Here is a 27,184-nt window from a genome sequence, read left to right on the forward strand (position 1 = left end):
TGTTTACATGATTAAGCTTGGCAAAATAGTGCAGAGGAAAGGGTAAACAACAACATCTCTGCATCATATTCCTAGTCAAATTAGCTGTCCCCACCCAGTGGCTGTGTTTAGTAAAAAGAAAAATAGTCAGGAAATCAGTGATGATGCTCCCAGTATATAGCATGCAGTTTAGCCCTAAAGAAATAGGAAACAAATTCATATGTTGACCTATTTTAGAAACTGGGTGTGTGTTTTAAATGAACTTGGAACATATGTGAATGAGTTTGTGTGGTGGCTACTTTATATATTCTGTACTAATACATTTCTTAGTACTGTAAGATAAAATACTGTATTTTAATATTTGTAATCAATTATTTTTTAAAAAACAAAAAGCCCCATTGCTTTAGGGATCCTTGCTGTGACAAAGGTTGAGAACCTCTTACGCATGAAGCACATGAGATCGCATCACAGCAGTCGTCTTGTTACCACAGTAACAGGAGTGAGCCAGCTAAGTGAGCCCCCCAGCTGCTGAATAGGAAAGGAGAAACAAAACACAGCCCTCTTCCTGTGTGAAATAAATTGCTGGAACATTTTTTTTTAAAGAAAAGAAAAATGGCAACCTTTAATCAATTGCTCTTATATTTTTTTAAGGGTGGGAGAAGAATCAGGCAGTTGAAATTGTTTCCAGTAAGCATTGGGGATCCCAGGAATGTAACATTTCTACATAGATTATTAAAATAAGTATTAGGAAACACTTTAATTGACATTTCCTGCAGTCTGTTTTTTAAGATTCAAGTATCTGGCTGGTATCCTGGTATAACTAAAGAATGAATGGAATAAACCAACTGCCTATAAACAAATAGTGGGATATTTCTCAGAGCACACAAGACTTCCATTCTGTAGTCATCTTCTTTAGCATAATTTGTGCTGTTATGTTCTGATAAGAAAATGTGATGTCTTCCATGCAGTTCTATAATGCCTGGCATTTTAATATCTCTAATCTTTTTAATACTGTTAATAGGGATGGAAATATATTTCAATTTCAGTTATCTTGGTTTCTCTTTTTTCCAATCTTCAATTCAGTTCCCATTTCTGCAGCAATTTGCAAATTTTGTATTTAAAAAAATCCTCATGAAAAAATTCCAGCATTTCAGTGTGAATTTATCCATAATCTTGCTGGGTTCAGGCACCAGTGTAGTGGCACAGATTGCATCATCTTGTTAGTGTAACAAAATTTCATAATTAATTCAAGGTTTTGCACCTTTGGACCAAGGTGTCTTGTTGGGTTTGAAGGGCTTGAAGGAGAAAGTGACGTAGAACAGTTTGTTCCAATGGGTTATAACACTAGATTGAGCCAAATGGGAGGAATTAGATAAATGAAGTCATTTTCAAAGTAAGAAAAATGACAAGCAAGAAAGCAGTTTTTAATATTTTACTGAACTATATACACTGGATTAATGAGCTGTCGTTCCTGGATAGCACATCCCAAATACTATAATGAGGGCACAACATGTCACATAGAAAATGGTTTTAATAAATCAGCTTATTTGTTTATTTAAAGCATTTTACCCCATGTATTTTTGTCCGCCTCCTGCCACTAACTCCTGCAGTCAAACTGGTGCCAAAACTATATTGCTCTGCTTTCCTTTGGACCACACCAGCAACACTGAGAGGAGAGACTCCTTGTCTGGGCAGCCCAGGACCTCTATACACACTGCCCAGGCTGGCACCCCATAGAGGTCATTTTGGTGCTGCTAACACAGCAAAAACAATGTGGGAGGCAGCAGTGACAAGTCACTGGTCTTTGCAGGCTCAGCAGGTGCTGTGATTCTCCATCCCTGGAGGCACACTCCATTGTCTCTCAAGACAGACAGAAACAAAGACAGCCCCTGCTTTCAGATAGGATGCAAAAGAATAGCTGGTGAGCTGCGGGGGAATGGGGGGGGGGGAGAAAACCCTCAGGTGCTAGTTATTAAAGTTACTTTTTTATCATAGCTAGCTGTGATAGAAACATTTTATATTGGTCATTGTTGGTGACTGACTTATTGACAATGGAAACAGGGATGTTGGCACTGCATGGACATACTGGCAGGAGTGCCAGCAGAAGCAGATTTAGGGTAGCGTGAGTGGGGCCATCACACTGGGCACACAGCTGAGAAGGTACATCCATGCGTCTGGTCAAATAATTTCTTTTACACTAACATTAGGGTTTAGATCAGGCATAGGCAAACTCGGCCCTCCAGATATTTTGGGACAACAACTCCCATGATCCCTAGCTAAGAGGACCAGTGGTCAGGGATGATGGGAATTGTAGTCCCAAAACATCTGGAGGGGCGAGTTTGCATATGCCTGGTTTAGAGAAATCATCCAAATGTTAAAACAAAGCACAAGGTTTTTATTTAATAATAACATTAATAGAAAAGCATTAGAGCAGTGCTCTTGCAATCACAGTGAAACATGAACATTTCTGGCCATTTGCTAATTTTAATGTACAATGGATGTATTTGATATATTGCCTGACTAATCTACATTAAAAAGAGTCAATTGAAAGAAGAGCTGAAAAACACATTTTCCTTTCCTTTTCTTAATAATCTAGTAAATATTTTTTCTTTTCTTTTTTGCCTTTATGAACAAAATTACAAGGACCTTATTCCAGGCCTAGAATGGATACTCTGCATAGTGTAGGATCTCCTTTTCACTTTTTTTTTGGGGGGGGGCACCATTTGAAAAGAAGGCCTCCATTTTGGAGATCTTTCAGCAGGCATGTGAACATACCTTCCAACATTTCTCTGATGAAAATAGGGACATCCCATTCCATAATGATAATTTTACTATTTATACCCCACACATCTTATTGGGTTGCCCCAGCTGCTCTGGGCAGCTTCCAACATGTATAAAAACGCAATTAAACATTAAACATTTTTAAAAACTTCCCTATACGGGATTGCCTTCAGATGGCTCAGGTGTTAGACAACTCCATACCCTTGAATATTTATTCATTGAAAATAGAGACATCCTAAGGAAAAGCGAGACATTTTGGATTCAAATCAGAAACTGGGATGGCTGTATGAATGATGACAATCTTCAGTGCTTTCCAAAAGAGGGGAGGGATTATGCTGTATGTTGCATGCAGATCACCTCTGGGTTGCCTCCTTTAAAGAAGGTGGGCCATAGTGGTGTGATACATAGCATGGTACCTCAACCGCACTTAGTAAAATATTTGCCCAAAGATGTTCACATTGCAAATTGCTTCTTTCAGAGTGATAATGGCCACTTTAAAGGAGATGATGTGCAGTGCAGTACCTCCCTCTTCACTTGGGGTGAAGGAGAGGTGAGACAAAGGTCACAATATTGCAGTAAAATGGTTTTTTTCTCTCCCTAGCAAAGTGCTACTTTTCAGAGAAACAGCATCTTTCATTGTGAAAAACAGAACCTATAAATATTCAGTGCTGGAACAGCCCTACATGGCTTAACACACTGATAAAGAAATATGTTTTCTATTACTGAATAAGATATGTTGCTAATTTACTTTACAGTGTGATCATAAATAATACACAGTTTTCCAACCATTAAACATATCGTGCTATTTCATGACTTAATATGTCAAGCGGGGTGAGTTGGCTTTTAAACATTTTACTAGCACATAAGAGCTGCTTTTTCCTGGTTTTGTCCTATAGTGCTGCTGTACTGTCTGTGAGCCAGAGGTGGAGGAAGGGGGGGCGGTGGGGGCGGGTTGCCCCGGGTGTCACCACTGAGGGGTGACAAAATGCCAGTCGGAACTCATTGTGGGGCCTGCCCCAAACGGTCTGCCCGCCACCTCCCCCTCAGCTGTAGGGCGGCTGAATGAGAGGAGACAGGCAGACTCCTTGGAGGCCCCACGGAGCGTCCTGCCCTGGCTCACCCTGGCCCACGGGCAGCTGGCCCCACCCCTGGGCACAGGGCACACGTGCCACCCCAGGCTCCCATTTGGCTTGCTCCGCTGCTGCTGTGAGCACTTAGAAAATGATGTTGTGATTACTAAGACCCAGCATGGGTTTCTCAAAAGCAAGTCATGCCAGACAAATTTCATTTCTTTTTTTATATATACTGTTTCAAGCTTGGGAGATCAGGGGAATGCTGTGGACATAGGGTTTCTTGTTATTAGTAAGGCTTTTGACAAATTCCTCCATGATCTTCTTGTGGAGAAGCTGGTAGAATGTGGGCTGGATGAGGTAACTGTTGTGTGGATTATTAGATGGTTGACTGACTGAACCCAAAGAGTGCTCACTAATGGCTCCTCATTACCCTAGAAAAAAGGGACAAGTGGAGTGTCACAGGGTTCTGTTCTGGGCCCATTGTTATTAAATGTCTTTATAAACAACTTGAATAAAGGAATTGAGGGGGAGTTCATCAAATTTGCAGATGACACCAAACTGTGAGGGATAGCTAATGCTGCAGAAGACAGAATCAGGAATCAAGATGACCTTGCCAGATTTGAGAACAAACAAAATGGGAACAAATGTAAGGTTCTATACTTAGGCATGAATAACGAGCTGTGCAAATATAAGGTGAGAGATGCCTGGATTGCGAGTAGTACATGTGAAAAGGAACTGGGGGTCTTAGTAAACCACAAGCTTAACATGAATCAACCGTGTAATACATTAGCAAAAAAGGGGGTTAATGCTATTCAAGGCTGCATCAACAGAAGTATAGTGTCCTGATCAAGGGAATTGATAGTACCAATCTATTCTGCCTTGGTCATACCCCACCTGGAGTACTGTATCTAGTTCTGGGCACCACTAAGAAGGATATTGATAAGCTGGAACATGTGCAGAGGAGCGTGGCCACAGTGATCAAGGGTCTGGAAACCGTGCCTTATGAGGAATGGTTGAAGGAGTTGGGTTTAGCCTGGATAAGATGAGGCTGTGAGTACATATGATACCCATCTTCAAATATCTGAAGGGCTTTTCCCTAGCCCTATGTTCCTTTTGTTATTCCACCCTTTTATTTAGCTTTAGATTTCTACCCTTAGTTCCTTTCCCCCACCCATACTTTTTGCCTTTTTAAAACTATATTTACAAAAATATGAATTAAATATTTCTTTAAATGAAATCTTGGAAAACCAAAATAAATTTACATTATATCCTTGTGCTTCCTTTGCAAGGACATGAATGAAAAGTGTCATTCTGAGTTGGCTCTGATGTGTAGCCATTTCTATTTTTACATTGTAGCCCTGTAGCCTTGCTGCTACTTCTGGTTCAAATGAGAAAGTAGGGACTCCTTGGGATAGCTCAGCATGAGACTCTTAATTTCAGGATCATGGGTTCGAGCCCCACAATGGGCAGAAAGATTCCTGCATTGCAGGGGGTTGCACTAGATGACCCTTGTGGTCCCTTTCAAACTCTGCATTTCTATGAGATCAACAAAACCAGAATTTCCCAATCAATAGAAAGTACCTTCATTTCTTCCTATTTCCCATCCCACCCTAGCTCTGTGCTGACAATGCAGCTCCAAGGGTTTTAATACAGCTATAATCGAAGTCATGCTCTTTTTTTAAATGCATAACGGTATTTGGAGTTTTCTGCTGAGCAGTGCACATTATTCTCTAACGTTCTTTTTGGGGGGTGGGGAGACTGTTGTCTTTCCTGAGGCCCATGAGATGCTGCAGATTTCACACAGAGAGATCAGGCTTTAACTTGCATTTGCACTCTCACTTATTGCTCATCAAATCTTTGCTCATTTTCAGAAAGTGATGCCTATGCACTATTTAATTGCTTCAGGCTTCCTGTTCTAGATCCTTAATTACAATGGGTATCTTTTCTGGGAGTAATGTTGTTGGCAAAATTAAGGAGCAATGATTATGCCAAATATCAAAAGTAGTCTACTTCTTATGGGCCTTCAGTTTCATAAGCAATTCAGATGTCTCATTTCTGTCTTCAGCCTTTGGAGTTACTTTGCTTACCCCCCACCAAACAATCTGCTTTGGGGGGAAATATGCAGATATTCACATGACCACATAATGGGTAGTTGCTGATGAGCAGTGTTCTGGGAGGGCAAGGACTAAATGACAGATTGTCCTAGTAGGTTAATGGAATAGCTTTAACTTTCTCTCCACCTCCTCACAAATTTGTTTGCTTGCTCAATTTTCAGCCCACTTTCCTGCATATTGAAGGTTACACAAAGAATAGAATAAGAAAAAAATGCTTTACATAAAGCATGGCAAGTTGCTGTAAGAGCCCCAAATGTAAAATAGGATATGTTTTTTCTTTAGTATGTTTTAATCTATGACTATTAGCTTGCAGCCATATATGTATCACCCGTACATAAGCTAATAATAGCAGGGCTCTTCATTTAGTGAATGGTGGTACTGTGCTACAATTCAGGTAACTGGTGAATGATTTACACATGTACGTATGTAAATCTCTTTGTGTTTCATCTAGAGCTGCACAAAGGTTGCCTCCTACTTCTCCATCAGACCTTTCTTCCCAGCAAAGGTGTGGGTGGGAAATTCAGAGAGTGAAGAAAAGATCAGATGACATTTGGGTCAATGGTGGCAGTACTCCTTTAAAGTGCCAAGTTTAAATTACAAGGTGGCTTCTTCCATTAACACTTTTTTCTGCCTCTTTAAAGCAATGCCATGGACTGGCTGGATGCAGAGGAGTGGTGGGAGGCGCCAACTGAAGAACCCCCAAGGGAGGGGGAGATGTAGAATGGGCAGAGGGAGAGGACTAGGGAGAGGAGCAGGGGAGTATGAAGGGGGGTGCAGGGCGTGCAACCCACCCCGGGTGTCACCCTGATGGGGGGTAACAAAATGGCAGGCAGCACTCGTCACCGCGGGACCTGCAGTGTGAATGAGCCATGCTTCTCGCCGTCTGCAGGCTCCACACTGTCTGCCCGCTGCTCCCCCCCCCCCCAGCTGTAAGGCGGCTGAGGCCCTATGGGCGCCATGTGCCTCGTCTTGTCCCATATGGGCACCCTGTGCTGTCCCTATGGGTCCCGGGCACCCTGTGGTGCGTGGCGCCCATAGGAACAGGACAGCATGGGGCGGGGCATGCAGTGTCCATAAGGACAGGGTGTACTGCAGCGCCCATAGGGATGGTACGGCATGGGGCGTGGGGCATCCATAGGGATGGGGCGTGCCGTGGCACCCATAGGGATGGCACGGGATACTGCGCACCCTGTGCTGTCCCTATGGGCCCTGTGCCCCTATGGGCACTGCGCCCCACTCCTGTGGGCTGTTTGCCCCGCCCCTGGGCACGCCACCCAAGGTGCCCGAGACCCTTCCTCCACTGCTGGAAAGGAGGTGTAAGAAGCTGAAGAGGGAACAGGGTTTAGTGAGCAGGAAGAGGCTGTGGCAGAGAGTTGTCCAGACTCAGAGGCGGGGGGGGGGGGCAGGATACAGAGATGAGGCAGGCTGTTGAAGAATCCAGGGAGTTTCCCACTCCTGCTGCATCCAGCTCCTCCCCAAGCCCAGTATCCCATAACATGCAGATAAATGAAAAGAACTGAGCAGAGATTGGTTGTGTGCAAAAAACAGTTTGTGACTGCTTGGGAAAAACCCTGGAGAGGAGGAGCCTTAGAGGGAGGTGGGAATACAGGGACCTTCAGTGCCTCATTGGGGCAAGACCTACTAGAGTTGCTAGGATCACTAGACATGCGCTGTTTTGGTGTCAACTTTACTGACACTGGTTTTTATTTATTTATTTATTGCTGAGATACTCCTAACCCTGGTTCCTGACAAGCACTGCAATGGCTCGGCTCAGCCCCTGCCAGCACCGCTGTTCTCGCACACTTTGGAGATTGGGTGTCATTCCCAGGACATTATATGGGGGGAGGAATAGTACTGCTGTCACCTCACCCAGCCAAATATGTGCTCTCCCTTCCTGATCTTTGTGAGAGCTTCCCCTCTGAACCCTTAAATGCTGAGAAATTTGGTGGGTTGGAACATTTGGATCAGTCTTAGTTTCATCAGTGTCTCACTCATAGTAGAATGCATGAACTACCCTTTGAAAAAGAGCTGCATTTGAGGTGAGAGAAAAGCTCTGCCTGGGGTACATGATTTGAGTGTTTGGCACCCATGAGTCATCACTTGATATTGCCAGTTGAATGATGAACAAGCCGGTATTCACCTTACTTCAGATCCACCTGCTTGCCATTCTGTCTGACTTTGTTTCTATCTGCTTCTGAAATAGAGTTGTTTTAGCTACTGTGGCAGTAGTGGAGTGTGCTCTAAGTTATGTTTATTTTTACAAAGTATTAACAATTAAATCACATGGGTTGCATCCAACTTAGTTTTTCCAATTGAAAGTGATAGACATGACTAACTTAGATACATTCATTTTAATGGCTCTGCTCTAAGTTAGTCATGTCTATCAATTTCAGTGGGTCTACTCTGAGTAGGAATAGCTTTGCCTACAACCCATCTATATGGTTCCTCCCACTTAGACCCTTTCCCAAAATCTTGCAATAAAATCCAGCAAATAAAATTTTTGAAAGCAGGAAAAGAAACAGGAAGGGGGAAATCAACAAAAGGAGAACCAACACTGGATTCCTTGAAGAGTACACAGATGCGTTCTTTTTAAAGGGGCACTTCTAAACAGCAGTTTAGTGTGGACTCCGTGCTGCTCATGCATGCAGCTCTTTGTGCAACAGCCACACAATGTCATCTTCATACAGTGATAATGATGGGAACATGCCCATGCAGTGCTTTTTGGTGTTGATTGGTACTCACTGGTGCATAGTACCGTCACCTCTAACTGCCTGATCCTTAAAATATGAACCAGACTAGCTTCCTGATGACGTGATTGCCTGGGTGATGGGCCATTAAGGGGAACAAAGGAAAGGGCTCTGTGTGAGACAGCTAGTTAGAAGGATATAGCCAGAGTTTAGAGTTGAACGTTGCAATAATAGGGGCCACAGGAAAAAGCAGCAAGCTGGAGAGAGAGTCAAAGCAATGTTTGACTTCTGTTTGAATACAAGACTACGGCTATAGTAGAAACAAGACCCTTTTGGGCTATTAATGCTGTGAACCCCTCTATTGTAGGCTCAGGTTGTATTAATGTGTAAATGAAACATATATAATAAAAACACCACAATTTCTGCTGTGCCTCATTCAAAAAGGAAACATGAATCCTGGGAAAGCACATGATACCCCGGAATCTCGCACCTCTTGGAGATTGGGGTGGCATGGAACAATATATTTAATTAATTGCTAGTACTACAGATGGAGTACCTGTAGTGATACTGTAACTTTTACATTTTCTGAACCTGAAAAGAAGTATGATCATGATTCTTGATTTGTTGTTAACAATGTACTTGTTAAAATCCAGTAGCATAAGATGTTTTAAACTATCCAAAATATTTGCCAATATATACCTGTCACTATATTTTCTTGTTTGTTTTAGGGAAGCAACGTGATGGAGGATCAGGACCTTTTAGAAATTGGAATACTTAATTCTGGACACAGACAAAGAATTTTACAGGCAATTCAGCTCCTTCCAAAGGTACCCTTTTGTTTTCCTGTCCACATTCCAATGTCATAAGCAAGAGGCTATTATTATTATTATTATTATTATTACTATTACTATTACTATTATTACTATTATTATTATATCATCATTCTTAAGTAAAAAATGTTGTCCTTCCGGGCCTCGCTATCTGCCAACATAATTTTTAGTCCTTGTCACCTGTGCTATGTCTGATTCATATATTTTAAAAATAAAATTCTATATAACTGGAGAAACAGCAGTAACATATTCAAGTAGGTTCATTATGATCCATGAGTTATTCTAATCATCTTTTAAAGTCATCCAAGTTGGTGGGCATCACTGCTTCTTGTAAATTCCATGGTTTTCCCTCCTTGAGAAGGGAGGAAACCAATCCACATGCATATCAGGGTATTAAAACAGAAAGATGACTGTTTTCAGACAACAGAGTCTGTATTCTGGCACTGGGGATAAGTGACAACAACCAGTTTATCCACAAAAGTGCTGGGTCTTGTTGCTTCTCGTTGACTATATAGTGGCTGGAGGTAAGGAAGAGAGAGAGAGATGCAGCAGAAAGTCAGCCTGTAAGTCATCTTTCACAGTAGTTTCCACTTTTGCCTAGAACTCCCCCACCTCACTGTCTGTGCATATGTGTGCTCAGTACCTCTGGGGCTCAGAGCTCGCCACCATCTCCACCCAACCTGCAATGCCCAGCAAAAGTTAGAATAACTTCCCATGGTGTCAGGTGTGGTTGATTCTATCCTCCCCTGGCAGCATCAAGGATCAAGGCAGAAGCAAGAAAGTTTGCATTTATGGTTCTCATGGCAAAGAATCCAGTCCTTAACTCCATAGTGATGTTGCTCACTCTAAGCCCCTTCCCTTCCTTCCGCAGCAACAGCCTGTGGCCCTGTGGGTGGCCTCAGGAGTCAAATGTCTTTGGGCCCTTTGCTCTTGAATTCTAAGTTAGCGATGTGTACACAGGTATGGTGGCTCTTCTATGCTCTCCAAGGACATCTCTGCTGGCAATTCTCCCACTCTTCCTCCTTCTCCAAACACCTCATAACTTGGCAGCTCTGAGTTCAACCCTGTCTCCCTCTTCTCTTGAAACTACTGGAGAAGGGGGGATCTACCCACTCCCCCTCTTCCTCCGAGGGAAGCAAAGGAGGAGAAGGGGGTGATTCCCAGCCGTCCCCTTCAGTCCAGTCCCTGACACTTAGGCAGCTCAAAGCAGCCAGGTAGTGCTCCAATACATTAATGATAATGATTTTTGAGATCCTTTCCAAGAAGACCTGCAATTCTTTCAAGAAACTTTCACTCTATCTATGTTTATTTGTTTTAAAGGTTTGTAAGATGCTCTGAACAATGCAAACATACTACAAGCTTGGGGCATATATACTTCTAAAAAAACTACATACACATCCTGTTGGTTAAAGTTGCTCTGCCTTTGATACTTACTGCTGGATGCAAATGTGGAATCCATTCTGTTAATTTTTTTCCAAAATATGAGAAAAAAATAATTATAATCTCTCAATGTGGAGTTATGACACATTGCAGACCCAAGCGCAGCAGGCCAGAGGTTACTGTGTGGAGGGGTTTTGAAGTGTAGAAGCAGCAAAAAATGGTGTGACACCAGCTTGGGATCGAAATGGCCACAACTTTATGGATTACAGATGTAGGTCGGTTTCGGCATAGGCCTTGGGTATGTATCCTGAATCAGCCAACCCAACTGCTGGCTGATAACTCCATCAGGGTCGATCCTGTGGTTAAGGATCCCCTATGATGTAGATCTGTAAGATGATCCTGCCAATATGTCATCTGGGGTGTTCTATGGCCTGTTGGCCCATGTCTGGGCTTTCAGTCAGAGCCCAACCACTGGACCCCATTACTGAGGTTCCCTGAATTTTGATCCTGGATCTGTGGGTTGGGCAGCTACCTACCCCATAGCTTTAGACTAAGGATCCAACCAAGTGCCTTTTTCTGCCACATGAGTCAGCCCCTCCATGCCAGCTTGTGCCCAACCGCTCACATCTGCAACCAGTCCTACAGGCTCCAGTAGATGTTCATCAGCCTGGCCTCATCGCCTGTTGGTGATAGGTACAAGCCATTTCATCGATACAAGTCCATTTTGTCATAAGTGATAGCAGGATGCCAAACAATGCACTCATCTAACCAGGATACCAAGCAGGACATTGCGCTGTTCACCTTCTTCCAGGCAAGATTGATAGCGCCAGTTCTGATGCTCCTTGCCACTGCCACCACTCCAAGTACCTGGACCCAAAAATGGACAAGCTGGGTGTTCCATATGAAGGCCTTGAGATCTGCAGCTGTTGCCCAGATGAGGTCTATGTCTTTCTTCTTGACCAGATCATTTTCAATAAGCTGAATAACAAGGGCATCAGGCAGCTCCGGTGCTGCCACCCATGCTGCCACCCATGGCATTAGTTTGTTCCACTGCATGCCCATTTGGCCCATCCAGGTGTTATGTGCTCTGTCTTCTAAACCAAGGTGCTGCCCCCATGAAGTTAATAAAGCTCAGTGCACTATGCTGTGACTACAGATCCACGCCTGTTTTCAGCTTGTACCTGCAAGAAATCATCTACAAGAGGCAGTGAGGCCATGGATCCCAGTGCACACATAGTGCCTATAAGCAGATGATTAGCAATGGCCCAGAGCTTTAATGCAAGCCAGGGGAAGTCCCCAGCAGAAAGCCATGGTGGCTGCGCCTATACAAAAGGAATCTGCAGAAAATACTCTGGAGTCCAACCCACACTCAAGGATGGCTTTTCTAAGGACTGCTGTGAACTGGCATCTGGATAAATGAGCACTATCTGTGCGCAATAGCAGTGGGATACCTACGCCGGGCCTCACCTTCAGGAATTTCCTTGTGCGAACCACTGGGCTGGAGTTGGGACATGTCACCATCTAAAGAGGGGTCGCCTTACTGCGCATACAGTTACCTAACTGCACTGCTGCACCACACAATGGTAAAAATAAGAATAAAAAGAAATGTAAAAACTGCCAATGAGAAAAAGGTGGTATTGTTGTAACACGTGATATATTATGCATATCATTTTCACATGATGCATGTTCGAGATGCGCATGCACAAAATCCTTAGATTCTTCAAAATCTTGAAATAATGGAGAACATTTCCACCAAGCACATAATGCTGAATTCATAACTAGGCAAAGTATGATTTTTGAATTATCACCCATCATTAGTTCCAAGACATATTGAACTGCATTGGAAATCTGAAACACAGTTGTGCAAAACCCAGTTGGTTTGAACAGAATTTGACATTTAAAAGTTATAATATTATATAATGAAGCAGCGATGCCATCAACGCAGACGAAAAATACTTGGTTTTGGTGTCAAGAATCCTTCCTTTTCTATAGAGGTAGCAAGTAAGAGAATTCTGCTTAAGAAACAAGCAGCCATGGAGTCACCAAAAGGCCTAAAGGAAGAAGCCATCAGCCTGGGAATCAAGTGACAGCAGTGGAGGTCATGAAGCTAAGATGTGCTCATGAAAAATAAGTGCTGAATATAAAGTTATGAGCTAAAGAGGGGGGAGGATGACAGCTTGAAAGGCAAGGAAGGAGGCTAAGAATTGTGAGGATGCTGATAATTTTGGGGGGCAAGGTACAGAGACACATCGTGAAAAGGCACCAAGCAAAAGTGTCAGTGAATCACAACTCCAAGCCAGTTATGACCACCTCTTCCTTCTTCACCCCACACAGACATCATAAAACTCCTGGCACACCAGAAAAGCAACTATGTCATAACTTTAAAAAGGATCATGCTGTGATTTCTGGATCTTTTATGAGCATTCAGTTTACTTCTGGTCTCAGATTTGTGAGCGTATGAATAAACTGCATAGTATGCTGAGTGTTTTGACAAAATCAGAAACTATGAAAAGATCAAGACTTATTCAGGTTATAAATTGGAATAAATTGGAGTTCTTTAAGAAACTGGAACTAATATTACTGGAGTTAGAATGTAACAAGACGGTATTATTGGGAGATTTCAATGGAGTGCCGGCACCAGAAATACATAGACAATCAGAAAAGAAAAAATGTAATCAAGGGAAACTGCCAAGATCCTTTAACAATCTGGAGGAAAATTTAGATTTAGTAGACATCTGGAGATACAAACACCCAATAGAGAAGCAATTCACCTTCTTTTCAGAGCCACATAAGAGCTGGGGCAGAATTGATCAAATCTGGGTCTCAAGAGAACTTACATTAAGAACTTCAAAGTGCGAAATCCAACCTAGAACCTTCCCTGATCATAATTCGATAGTTTTCGAAATAAAAGGTGTATCACAGGGCGGGTTCAGATGGAGAATGATTGAATATTTATTGGAGAGTGAAGATGTTATTGAAAAGGCCAAAGCCACCTTAAAAGACTATTTCAGTCTGAATCTCAATAAAGAAACAAGTATAGATGTAGTCTGGGATGCCAGCAAGGCGGTCTTAAGAGGGTTTCTTATTCAGCAAAATAGCTATAAGAGGAAAGTAAGAGAACAAAAGAGGAAATCCTTAGTCAGCTAAGAGAATGTGAGAAAAAATTAACAACAAATCCGAAAGATGAACAAAACATACAAATAATAAAAATGTTACAAACACAGTATTCAATGCTAACAAGTCAAGAAATTGAATGGAAAATTAAGTTAATGAAACAAAAATATTTCGAATCAGCTAACAAAACAGGTAAACTATTAGCTTGGCAACTGTGAAAAAGGCAAAAACAAAATGTAATAAATAAGATAAAAATAGAGGAGCAATTGATAGAAGATCCAAAAGGAATAAAGGAAAATTTCCTCAAATTTTATGAGAAATTGTACAAAAAGGAAGATGAAGAGATAACCCGGATAGAAGAATATTTAGAAGACTACAGTGGGAAGACCATAACAGAGGAAGAAAGAACTCAATTAAATAAACCTATAAAAGCAGAAGAGATCCAGGATGCGATAAGGAAGATGAAACCAGGAAAAGCCCCGGGACTGGATGGACTGTCAGCTAAATATTATAAAGTATTAGAAAACCAACTAACGCCAGTGCTATGTGACATCATGAACAATATATTAAGAGGAGGTAGGATACCAGAGACATGGAAAGAGGCCCACATTACGATGATCCCTAAACCGGACACGGATAAATTAAATATCAAAAACTATAGACCTATATCACTATTTAATAACGATTATAAAATCTTCGCAGAGGTGATGGCAAACAGACTAAAAAAAGCCTAGTAAATTTAATACATAAAGATCAAGCAGGATTCCTCACAAATAGGTTACTCAAAGACAATGTAAGGCATATCATAAACATCATTGAATATCTGGAGTGTAAGAATGAGGTACCTGCGGCGCTGATTTTCATTGATGCAGAGAAGGCTTTCGACAATGTCTCATGGCTGTTCTTATTAAAAAGTATGGAGAAAGCAGGGCTAGAGGGCGAATTTATGGAAGGAATAAAATCGATTTATTCGAACCAATCTGCTAAACTGATTATAAACAATAATCTAACAAATTCATTCAAAATTGAAAAAGGAACAAGACAGGGATGCCCTCTATCCCCACTTTTATTCATTATGGTATTAGAGGTAATTACGAACAAAATAAGAGCGACACCAGAGATTCGAGGGATCAAAGTTGGAACGAAGGAATACAAACTAAAAGCGTATGCAGATGATCTGATGCTATCCCTAGAAGAGCCGCAGAAAAGTGTTAGTAAGGCCTTGGAGATATTAGAAGAATATGGCAAACTATCTGGTTTTAAATTAAACAAATTAAAGACAAAAATGTTGACTAAAGATTTGGGAAAAGATGAAAGAGAAAAACTGGAGATACAGAATGGAATCAAGGTGGCTAAAAAAATAAAATATTTGGGAATATGGCTAACCACAAAAAACATAAATTTAATTCAGGATAATTATTTCACAACATGGAAGGAGATTAAAAAAGATCTAGATACGTGGAACAGAGTAAAACTTTCGTGGGCAGGAAGGATGGTGGCAATAAAAATGAACATACTCCCAAGAATGATATTTTTGTTCCAAAACATCCCAGTGATTAGAGGTTCCTCAATGTTTAAAGACTGGCAAAAAACTCTTTCGAAATTTATATGGCAAGGGAAAATACCGAGAATTAGATTCAAATTACTTACAGATCGGAAAGAAAGAGGGGGATTCTCGGTACCCAATCTGAAATTATACTATGAGGCCTCCTGCCTCTGTTGGATCAGAGATTGGATTAATTTGGAAAACACTGATCTGTTAGACCTAGAAGGCTTCAACAACAGATTCGGTTGGCATGCCTATTAGTGGCTAAATAAAGAAAAGGTACATAAAGGTTTTTCAAACCATATTATTAGAGGGCCACTATATGAAGTTTGGGAGAAAAATAAAAAACTTCTGGAATGGAAAACACCCTGGTGGTTATCACCAATTGATATTTTAACAACCAAAAAAGCAAATATGGAAGGAGAAAGACTGACATATGAAGACCTACTGATAAGATCAGAGAGTGGATGGAAATTGAGAACATATGAGGAGTTGAAAGACAAATTAACAGGCTGGCTGCAATTCCATCAAATAAACGCAGTATGGAAGGAAGACAAAAAAGTAGGGATAAACAAGAAAAAATCTAAATTTCAGATAGAAATAATTGAAGGTAAATCCAAGTTATTATCTAAAATGTATAACATATTATTAGATTGGGACACTAAAGATGAAGAAATAAAGGAGGTCATGACAAAATGGGCAATGGACTTGGGATACAATATAGAATATGATAAGTGGTTGAAATTATGGACTAGTGGAATGAAATTCACGGCATGTGTCTTACTCAGAGAATTTGGAAAAAATGATGTATAGGTGGTACATCACACTGGCAAAACTAGGGAAAATGTACAAAACAGGAAATAAGGCTTGCTGGAAGTGTAAAATCAAAGAAGGCAATTTCTACCATATGTGGTGGACCTGTGAAAAAATGAAGAAGTTCTGGGAACTTATTTATAATGAGTTAAAAAAATATTTAAATATACCTTCCCTAAAAGACCAGAGGCCTTCTTACTAGGAATAATTGGGGATGTAATCAAAAAAGAAGATAAAACATTATTCCAATATGCAACAACCGCCGCTAGAATATTAATTGCACAAAATTGGAAAAGTCCAAATACCCCAATGATCAGAGATTGGCAAACAAAATTATTTGAATATGTTGATTTAGCAAAAATGACACAAAAAACCAGAAACAAAAAAAATACAAAGTTTATTAGTGACTGGAATAAATTTATGGTATACATTGAAGGAAACTATAGAGACCTAAAAACTATAGCAGGTTTGATATAAGTCTTACGATGCGTAAACCATTAATAATTAATAGCTGCAGAGAAAAGAAAGAATTTCTATTAAGAAGCCGAAATCGGGAGGGAAGGAGGTCAATGGGTGTGTAGAGGAAAGGTTTAAATATCTAAAGATATAAAGATTCAATGAAGAAGACAAAGAACTGTAATGGATGTTATTTTTGTGCTATGTATGGATATTTCTTTTGAATTTGTTGATTTGTTTTTTTCTTTTGGTTTTTTTAAGAGAAACTCAATAAAAAGAATTTTTTTAAAAAAAGAAAAGAACAAGACTTAGATGAGGAAGATGATTAGTTTAACCATTAGCACAACTGATATTTTTTTTTAATGTTATCAAAGAAGTATGACGTGGCTTCTGCTATTTGGACCATATTTTAAACTACTGGATGGATGAATCAAAAGCTAGAATTCAAGAAGCAATCCTTTCCACTATTGAGCCGATAAAATGTAATTATTTGCCAGAGTGTTGCAAGAGGATGATACAATATAAGGAAAAGTACATTCAGCACCAAAGAAATCCCTGTAGGCATCTCAAGCTTGAAAATTAGTGCTCCAGTAGAGTCCTGAGGAACAGGAGGGCAGGGATATCAGTAACCTCAGAGCTGTAAACCTTCAAAGCATCTTCCTGAGTTCCAGCAGGAGCAACATACTGAAGGATGTGTGAAAGAGACTCAAAAATCTGTTTTAGGAGGAAGCCTTTGCCTTGTTATATAAATGCAGATCCAGATTTGTATGCAAAAGGGAACCGTGTAATAAGAGCTCCTTTCCAAGGGGGTATGGGGCCAACTGGGAATTGCAATGCCAGTTAGTGGTTATCGGAAAAGTACTGACTTGCACTTCTGAACCTAACTGCTAAACCTCCTGACATCAAGAAGTTTTGCAAATAATAAAGGAGAAACTTCCACTGAACTTCCACTAGCTGCTGGTAGGGGAAAATAATAAAGCACTACGTCAAATCTTTTATACCTGTCAGAAAGCAAGGACGTCTATGCATGGTAGAAGTACCCTTCCAGAGGATGTCCATTGATATTGCCTTGATCCATCCACAATGGGTGTGGTGGTGGCGGCAGCAAGTGTGTGCATGTATGTACTGTATGTAGGATGCTTCTGAAATCATTGCCTGCTGAATTTCTCCTTGGTTTTTCAGGTTCTGAATTACCAGAATATTTTTTCCAATTAATGTTGGACTCTTTAGTCATTCTGCAGTTTTGTTTTGTTTTGTTTCCGGCTTTTGGGCATCCTCTGAAAGCACTTTGCCAAATAACTTAAAAGCTGAGTAAACCAAAAAGAAATAAAGGGCAGATGCCTAACACTTGTCTTCTTAGAAACCTTACAGGTACCCTGCCTCAGATTCCAGCCACAAACAGCCACCATGAACCTCAATCCCACTGCTGGAAGGACAAGATAACCCCACCTAGGTAAGCAAAGTCACCAGGGAACCATGCTTTCCAGTATGGCATCCGAAATTACTCTGTCCGTCACTTCTAAGCCACCCAAGAAATGTCAATGGCCACAGAATGTTTCCCATTCCTCCACTGTAATATGTGGACACTGCACTGGCTTAACAATTCTCCCCTACTTAGCAGGGTCTACAAGTTTTTCTTTCCCTAACCAGAAACATAGAGTAGAGATGCTCTGTACAAAAAGGAGAGTTTTGATGGCTATAAAGCTCCAGATACAGGCAAATATCTACCACAGACAGACTGATGACCGCAATAAAGAGCAGAGATACCTACGGGGGTGAACTTTAGGTACCCCAGTACCTTAATTGCAACTACTGGCAAATGCCCATTAGTCATTTTTCCTTGTGTGGCCTGTTTTCCAAGCATTAGTTACCCTTCCAACAGTTTGTCTTCACCCCCAAAGACACACTCCTCCATTGTCTCCCAAGGCAGACAAATGCTGAGTTGCTGTCAGAATGGACTACAGCAATGCTCTCTATGTGAGTCTGCCTCTTAAAGATAATGTGTAAATTTCAGCTGGTTCAAGATGCAGTGGCCAGCCAATTACTTAAACATCTGAGCATATTTCTCTGGTCTTTCATAACAGGGATTGTTTCCAGGCTCAGTTTATATTGTTGATTTCAGCCTTTAAAGCCCTAAATGATTTGTGGCCAAGCCACCTCAGTGCCTATCTTCTCCCATAAACTAGATCAGATTGGCATCTGAGTTCTGTTCATGATCCCACCCTTATATGAAATCAGGCGGCACTAAAATTGTGGAATACCATCATTGTGAAGTCCCATTGGTACTTTTCTCCTTTAGCACTCAGAAACATTTTGAAGATCTCTGCCATCATTCAAAAAACAAAACAAACTCAACTCATGCTTTTGGTTTGTCAGTTTCTGTTATCATGCTGTGCTTGGCTTTTATTATGTTGTTTTGGATTTGGTTTTCTCTGCTGATGTTTCCAGTTGCTTTGTTTTCAATTCTTTTCTTTTAGGGCAAGCCCTCACAAGGAGACTTACATTTTAAAAAGTCTGAAGCAGTATACCATGGAAAAGAAAAATTGTAACACAACCAGCATCATATAAAATTATATATATGGAGCCAGTAATATCAAAGGCGTAGATGAGGAGTTTTTTTAAAAAAAAATGTCTTTAAGGTCTGCATTAAAGCTACAAGGGGGAGTGGCAAGAAGAGCTGTTGGAAGAGGAAGTCCACAAGTGTGGGGCTACCACTGAAAATGCCCTGTCCATGATCCCTGTTGGTCTTAGTGTGGAGCTAGTTCTAGACTTAGGGCCTAGACAGGTTTATATTGGTGTAGGCATTACTTCCAATAACCTGGTCCCAAATTGTCCAGACTTACCTCCTATGCTTTTATAGATCTACTTTTGGGTTGGGGAACTTTAAAGTTTATTTCATGCACTTCAGATTGTTTATATTAATTTATTGAACTTTTAAAGTCCAGCTACTTTATGTGTCCGTAGTACAGAAATAAAGCTAAAGATAATCTAATGAGCACCTACTCTGTTGAGTACGCTGTGTTACTCATTCTTCATTACATCCCCATGTTTCTCTTGTGTCTCCACAGGCAACCAGGCAACCATTCAGAGTGAATCTCCAGTGCCATGCAGACCTCAAGCAAGGCCTACAGCAGTAGAAAATGGGAAGCCAATTGTGCCTCTGTGGGGTTGCCTTCCTCCTTTGTTTTCTCTTGTGTCTGAAGAGGTTACAAGAGCACATGACAGACTGCAGTTTAACAGATGCAGTTGTATGCAGCTGGAAATGGGGAAAACTGCATCTGTTGCTCACTGGCATGCAGATTACAAAGGCACAAAGGCACACAACAACTATTTTTGAATTATTTATTAATCATACTATAATGAGAAATAAATCTATGTATGTAAAAGTGATTTTATGCCTATATTTTAGTGTATTTGACATTAATTACTACAGGTTCCCCCCTCCCAAAAAAAGGTTTGTTCAATTTGCCTTTAAAAAATTATGGCTTTCTTTGTACATTTTTAAAAATGTTTGGTTGGGTTTAGGCCACGGGTGCCAGCTCCTAGGGACTGAACCCTTTTGGCACCCCTCTATATTTTTGTGGTAGGGACTAGGGGGCCACCTATGTCTCAAAACCACAGAACAGAAGAGCAGAGCTAAGTGTGCCGTGCCTCCAGTGACCAGCTGCTCCTCCTGCCATAGAAGGAAAGGAGGGTCAAAGCAGCCTCCCGCCAGTGGCGCTGCCAAGAGGAGGTGGAGTATGAGCTGCCGGTCATTGAGCTGTGTGGCCATCACATTGGCTCCTCCCTGGTCCTCCTGATGTCACACGCACGGCGTTGGGACATCAGGATGTCATGTGCGCAACATTGTCCTCCCCAATCACCTTTAAAAGCTGGCGCCTCTGGTTTAGGCATTCCTTTTTGGTTAACAAGTGTTACTGAAATGTTGTTAAACATTGTAAAGCTTGATTCAAAGAAGCTCATGCTTTGACTAAGAATAAACTTCATAAGAAAACTTTCACAAGAGGAAATCCTCAAAAGAGGACTTCCAGCTCAAATTTGGAGGACATAGGGAATGAAAAGGTCGCCTACTTCCATCAGTTTTGTGGACATAGTGAGTGGGGGGGGTGTACCACCACTGCCAGAATTTTGGCCAACAACTGGCAACCAACATTGCCTTCTCCCCCACCCACAAAGCTTCCAGGAAAAGGTCACATAATGGCCTTGCTCTTACAGGACTTCAAGAAGGGTGTTAGCCCTGAATGGCAGCTATCATTTTATTTTCCTTGGAAGCTCTCATCTGAGTTACCCTATGTCATGTGGAGTTATTCTGGGATTTTTGGAGGAATAATGTGATGACTGTCAGGAGCAGCAATAGTGAGTTTCACCCCCACTGACTCCATTCCCCCAAACCTTCCAGACACCCATCCAACTTTGCAGCTGTGAATTGGAGCACACAATTGTGGAATCTTGGGTTAGCCCTAGTGTCCACTCTCAAAAGTATCACTGTCATCTGTTAGGGTTTTAAAAACTACCGTTGAGAGAAATTGGCAAACCTTTTATACAGTTTTTAGACACTGAGAAAACGTTTCAGAATGCTTTCCTTTCAGCACTTTTTTCTGTAACATCCAAAAGCAGTGAAAATGCTGTGATGGAAATAAAAAAACCTTTCCCATCTAATAGCTTCTGCATCCTTTTCAAGTAACAAGAGTTCTGCTTTTATATACACTGACAGGTTTTTGATACATGAAAAAACAACAGCTGCTATATATATAATATTGAAACAGATTTTAATAAAGAGCTTCTAATATGTTCTTGTTATATAGGTAAGCTTTCCATAGCTGCATTTAATTAACTCTGAAATTATCCGAGTTCTTCCTTTTTAGTGGGTGGTAGCTGGGGAGAAAACGTCAGTCCAAGCGGGGAGGGAGTCCAACACTAGACAGCTTATTTTGTCCCTGTTTGGTGACATCATCCTTTATCTCAAAGGAGAGGTAAGCCTATCTTGAGATGCAAGGAACTGAAAGTGATCGGACACATGTGAAGCACATGAGCTACTACTGAACTATGCCCTCCCTCACCCCCACAACAATATGCTTATATATATTTGAAACAATAATTCACCTCATTACAGACATTATGGATTATCATTTACCCTTAGACATTTAAAAATTCTTTTCTGTGATCTGAAAGGGAAAGCCAAAATATATGATATAGAATTGATTACTGTTATCCTGTGTGTTGACAAACCAGACGAGCTAAGTACATTAATAAATGTATTTGACGGGACATTATATGTTCATTTTTGGAATGAAATAAATTAACTCAGTTATTTGTCTTGTTCTTTTAAAAAATAATGTATTTATCTATCTTCTCATGTTCAATCCACATGTACTCATTTGTTTATACCATTTTCATACAATTTACAGTTTTACCTTTTTCCTGTAACATTATGACTAACTAAGCTAAGGAAATTATTAAAACCATTTTCAAAGAGGAAGGAAGAAACCACCTTCTTTTAAAAGCAGTATTGATTCCTTCTGCAAAAATATGTGTCTGCAAAATATTTATTCATAGCATGCATCAAAGTGTAACTCTTGTAGTTCTCTGAATCTGAATCTTCAAAAAATAACATCACACATTTCCTATAATACACTTTTCTCTTTTCTCCCCGTTACATCATTGAAAATCATTGAATTATTCCAGGTTAAATACTGTTCCTGATCCTAATCTTTTTGTGTATTCCACTTGCCCAGCCCCATTATTCCTGATACTTACTTCAGAAAATTTCTGAGTCCTGACACTAAACTTTTTTTAAAAAAAATCAATTTCACTGTCTGCCCTTTCTACCTGTATTTGAAGTGATGCAGATGGCAGCTGTGGGGAGGACCTGAACAGGCTCTCTTATCATATTTATATTAAAACACAGTTCAAACTGTGAGAAGCATATTTTCCAACAGTCTGAAGCTTATCAATAGGGCAATTTCAGTGAGTTTCTAGAAAATACCCCAGTTTTCTCAACCACTTGATTTATACCAACAGCCCAGGAGAATAGTTTATGGAAGCCATAAGATAATTTCTCTTTTAAAAATTTATTTCGAACTTAAAATAAGTTTTCCTCAATTAATTGCTTTTCTTAAAGATGATTAAGATTAATCTGAATGGCCAGAATTCCTGTCTTTATGGTTTTCTGCATGTGTTTCTCTTTAAAAATAAGGACCCTGGAGACTAAAACTGGCAGCTTAAGTCCTCTTGACTCTGAGAATGTGTCATTTCTTCTCACAGAACTCATAAAAGGGGGGATATCCTGTTCTAGACTATCCCCTTTGGCTGTGTGTGTGAGAGAAATTGGCAGACAGCTCAAGGCTACATTGGTCATCCACTTTTTTTGCACTGTTTTACCACAGACGTTCTCCAATGCTGTGGAAATCATTAAAACAAGAAAACATTCATAAAAGTACAGTACTGTGAATCTACACTCTGCACTGCCAGGTGTCAATAAAGAAGTTTAAAAACTAAAATGGTCTGACCTAAGAATTTCATCCAGAGAACTATGGTGTTTTCATGATCCAGAAATTAGTCTGTGGAAAGGTCCTTTGGTGTCCCTTATTTCTTCTCCTACTCACACACATCCATACATAATAACAAAAACTGAACTTTTTTGTGGGGCGTTTTTATGTTTCAGATGAAACACATAGGCAACGATGCCTACAACCCCACCTCTGTAGCAGAGTGGTTGGATTCCCTGGAATTGGGTGATTACATCAAACCCTTTCTGATAAATGGCTATACGTCGATGGACCTTGTGAAAAAAATCTGGGATATTGAATTAATTAATGTAAGTCAATATATTTTTACCTTTTAAAAAAACCACCAGTTTTAATCCTTAAAAAACAGTCAAATGAAAAGAAATTGTTGTAAAATAGCGTAAAGCACCTACTAACTTGTTTGCTTGGGGTGATCAGTATTGATATCTGATGTTTAGACCTGCTTCTTCTGACATGCTCAAGATTCTTCTGTGGTGTAGTTCTTGTATGCAGCATATTGTTGGCCTCCGGCAAGCACATTACTGTAGAGAAATTTTGGAGCCTATTTATCTAAGAGTTTCTTGCTGCCAATTTAAGAAAGAAAAAGAAAGCTATAATAATATTTTTTTATTTGTACCCCACCCATTTGACTGGGTTGCCCCAGCCTCTCTGGGCGGCTTCCAGCATATATAAAAACATAGTAAAACATTAAACCTTAAAAAGCTTCCCTGTACAGGGATGCCTTCACATGTTTCCCAAATGTTAAATAATTACTCATCTTCTTAACATCTGATGGGAGGGCATTCCATAGAGTGGGCACCACTACTGAAAAGGCCCTCTGCCTGCTTCCCTGTAGCTTCGCTTCTCGCAGTGTGGGAACTGCCAGAAGGCCCTCAGTGCTGGATCTCAGGATCCAGGCTGAACAATGGGGGTGGAGACACTTCTAAAGGGATACTGGGCCGAGGCTGTTTAGAGCTTTAAAAGTCAGCACCAACACTTTGAATTGTGCTTGGAAACGTACTGGGAGCCAATGTAGGTCTTTCAGGACCGGTGTTATGGTCTCAGCAGCTGCTCCCAGTCACCAGTCCAGCTGCCACAGTCTGGATTAGTTGTATTTTCCAGGTCACCTTCAAAGGTAGCCCCACATAGAGCGCATTGCAATAGTCAAAGTGGGAGATAACCAGCACATGTACCACTCTGGTAAAACAGTGCGCAGGCAGGTTGGGTCTCAGCTGGAATACCAGATGGAGCTGGTAGACAGCCACCCTGGACACAGAATTAACCTGTGATTCCATGGACAGCTGTGAGTCCAAAATGACCCCCAGGCTGTGCACCTGGTCCTTCAGGGGCAAAGTTATTGCATAATCTTAATCATAAACCAGATCTTCCACTAGTCTGAATAGTTGACTGTGCTGTCTTGAACAGTGTGTCTACTTATTCCCCTCTCCCCTTCATGCCTCATAAATTTCAGAATGTTCATAAAGTATTGTTCTTAACATGTTATCCTATCTTTCCCTTTATAGTTTTTTAAAATTATAAAATCACTAATTACACAACCACACAGACACCATTTAAGTTCACAAATCTCAGTATTCATCTTGTGTAAAAATAACTGTTCCTACTCTCTGGGTTCTTAAATAAAGGTCATATTTTGCTTTGTGGTTCATATAAAATCTGTACAAAGTTTTGTTTGTGAAAATATTTTGTCTATAACATTCATTTCTGTATCCAACACTTTTCCTTTTCTGTTGGTCAGTAACTGTAGGGTCAAATGTCAGCCTGGGGTTTGAAAGGGAGTTTGGAAAGTAGTATCAGCGAGACTGAAGCAGAAATGTGCTATCATAACAAATGCCTTCCCTCAAGGCCAGCAGAAAAATTTCATAGTGAGAAAATGTTTATTTGAACATCTTCACAGGGTGACATGCATTTTGTCTTATTAGTGGTAAGGTAAAGGGACCCCTAACCGTTAGGTCCAGTCGCGGACGGCTCTGGGATTGCGGCGCTCATCTTGTTTTATTGGCCAAGGGAGCCGGCATACAGCTTCCGTCTGCTAAGTTTATGTTCACTTGATTCCTCTCCCGTTACTGAAGTGCTGACTGTTGCATTTTGTGTCACAAGGTCCTGAGAGAGATGACACCTTTTCAAATCAGAGGACTAGGAAAAAGCTGTCACAGATCTGTTTTTGTTATCCCACCCCCCACACTGCTCCTAACAACATGGTTTCTCCAACACTATGAGTAAAAGAAAGAAGCCTGAGAGAAAAACAAAAGCTTCAGCTGCTATTGTTCAAATCTACATTAATGTATTGTTTTGCTGTCCCTTTTCAATTGCTTCCTGTGCAAATTTATGCAGGGTAGCATTGAGAGTTATTTTTAGATTAATACATCTAAAACATTGATTCAAAACCAGCCGTTCACATTTAATCTAATGTAGCTGTCCATATAATTATTTGTGCAAGAAACTGGGGTTGATCCAATTTATGGGATATTCTTCAAGAGAGTTGTGTGAGAATCATGCTAAGTGCTTTAGGCACTAATTAGCAAAGGCCATGTTTGTGTGCATTGCAGGGTGCTTTTACCATGCTGTAGCACCCTCACATTTTTGAAACCATTGCTTTCTGACCTTTGTAGTATTTTATCAAAGCATGTATCTGTGGAAGTTTGGCCTATGGTTGCCAGTCAGTTCAGAATTCTCCCAGTGTCAAAGCTCCAGGGTGGATATATTTTTATGGTTGTAAGTTGTTTTTAATTGTTTTTAATCTTGTAACCCACCCTGGGACCTTAGGGTGAAGGCTGGGAAATTAAGAATGAATGCCATGGGAAATTTAATAAATAGAATGGAAAACAATGGGACTAGCTGGTGTAAGTGGGTGAGCAATATAAGGTTTCCCCCCCTTTATTTGAAAATTTAGTTTTTCCATAATATTACATATTTATTTTTCTTCTTTTTTAAAATTATATATTTCAGGATTATGCTATAATCTAGAACTATCCTTGTGTACTTTTTCACCACTTCATCTTCCTCTAATTATTTTAGGCCTTTGAATCTTGTATGTTTAATCATCTGATATTCAGAACATGAGAAGGGCTGGCTGCATCAGACCAGCTGCATTTAGTCCAGCATCCTAGTCTCACAGTGACCAACCAGATACCTGTGGGAAACCCACATGCAGGACATGAGCACAGCAGTACTCTGCCCACCTGTGATTCCCAGCAAATGGTAATCAGAGGCATAATACCTATGGCAGTGGAGGTGGAACATAGTCATTGGGGCTACTAGCCATTGATAGCCTTGTCCTCCATGAATTTGTCTAATCCTCTTTTTAAGCCATCCAGTTTGGTGGTCATCACTGCCATATGTTCTGTGCAAAGAAGCAGCTTCTTAATATTACTTGGCTTATCATATATGCCAGTCAGCATCATGCTGTACAGTATATTTTATTTACTTAAAGTCTAGATTACTGCAGTGTATTCTATGTGGGGCTTCCCTTGCCCTTCATTCAAAAGCTATAGTTAGTGCAGAATGCTACAGCACAATTACTGACAGGAGTGAGGCCCTGCCAACATATAATGACTGCACTCAGTTGCTGATTGCTACTGGGCTAAGTTCAGGGTATCAATATTAGTATATAAAGCTCTTCACAACTTGGGACAAGTTACCTGTGAGATCACTTTCCCCCATATATGTCCATTCAACCACTTTGATCTATGGAAGCAGCAGTGTTACAGGTGTCACATAATACCCATTCTGCATTTGAAGGAAATGTTTATACCTCCACAGAAGGTATAATTTTCCCTTGCTCATCCATTTGAGAAATGAGGATAGGGAGAGGCCTGAACTCTCAGTTTTTCTGTTGATCAATAACAGCAATACTGATTATTACTCCACCCACCCACCCTTCAGTA

General features: G+C 40.6%; 1 protein-coding gene and 1 long non-coding RNA gene across 12 annotated transcripts in view; one reads left to right on the plus strand and one right to left on the minus strand.

Annotated features, from left to right (window-relative positions):
• The window catches only part of ANKS1B (ankyrin repeat and sterile alpha motif domain containing 1B), a 332,378-nt gene that overhangs the window by 172,430 nt on the left and 132,764 nt on the right, over window positions 1-27,184 (plus strand). For all 11 annotated transcript variants that reach the window (XM_081878201.1, XM_081878197.1, XM_081878206.1 and 8 more), the window contains 2 exons: window positions 9,363-9,461; window positions 23,438-23,590. In XM_081878201.1, the coding sequence (XP_081734327.1) occupies window positions 9,363-9,461; window positions 23,438-23,590 (252 nt within the window). The remainder of the gene's footprint in view (window positions 1-9,362; window positions 9,462-23,437; window positions 23,591-27,184) is intronic.
• Window positions 1-27,184, minus strand: part of LOC309351026 — a 28,942-nt gene that overhangs the window by 864 nt on the left and 894 nt on the right. The window contains exon 2 of the long non-coding RNA XR_014160662.1: window positions 23,697-23,821. This is a non-coding gene — a long non-coding RNA (uncharacterized lncRNA). The remainder of the gene's footprint in view (window positions 1-23,696; window positions 23,822-27,184) is intronic.

Source organism: Podarcis erhardii (genome assembly GCF_964252035.2).
Source record: "Podarcis erhardii genome assembly, chromosome: 10".
NCBI classification, from domain to species: Eukaryota; Metazoa; Chordata; class Lepidosauria; order Squamata; family Lacertidae; genus Podarcis; species Podarcis erhardii.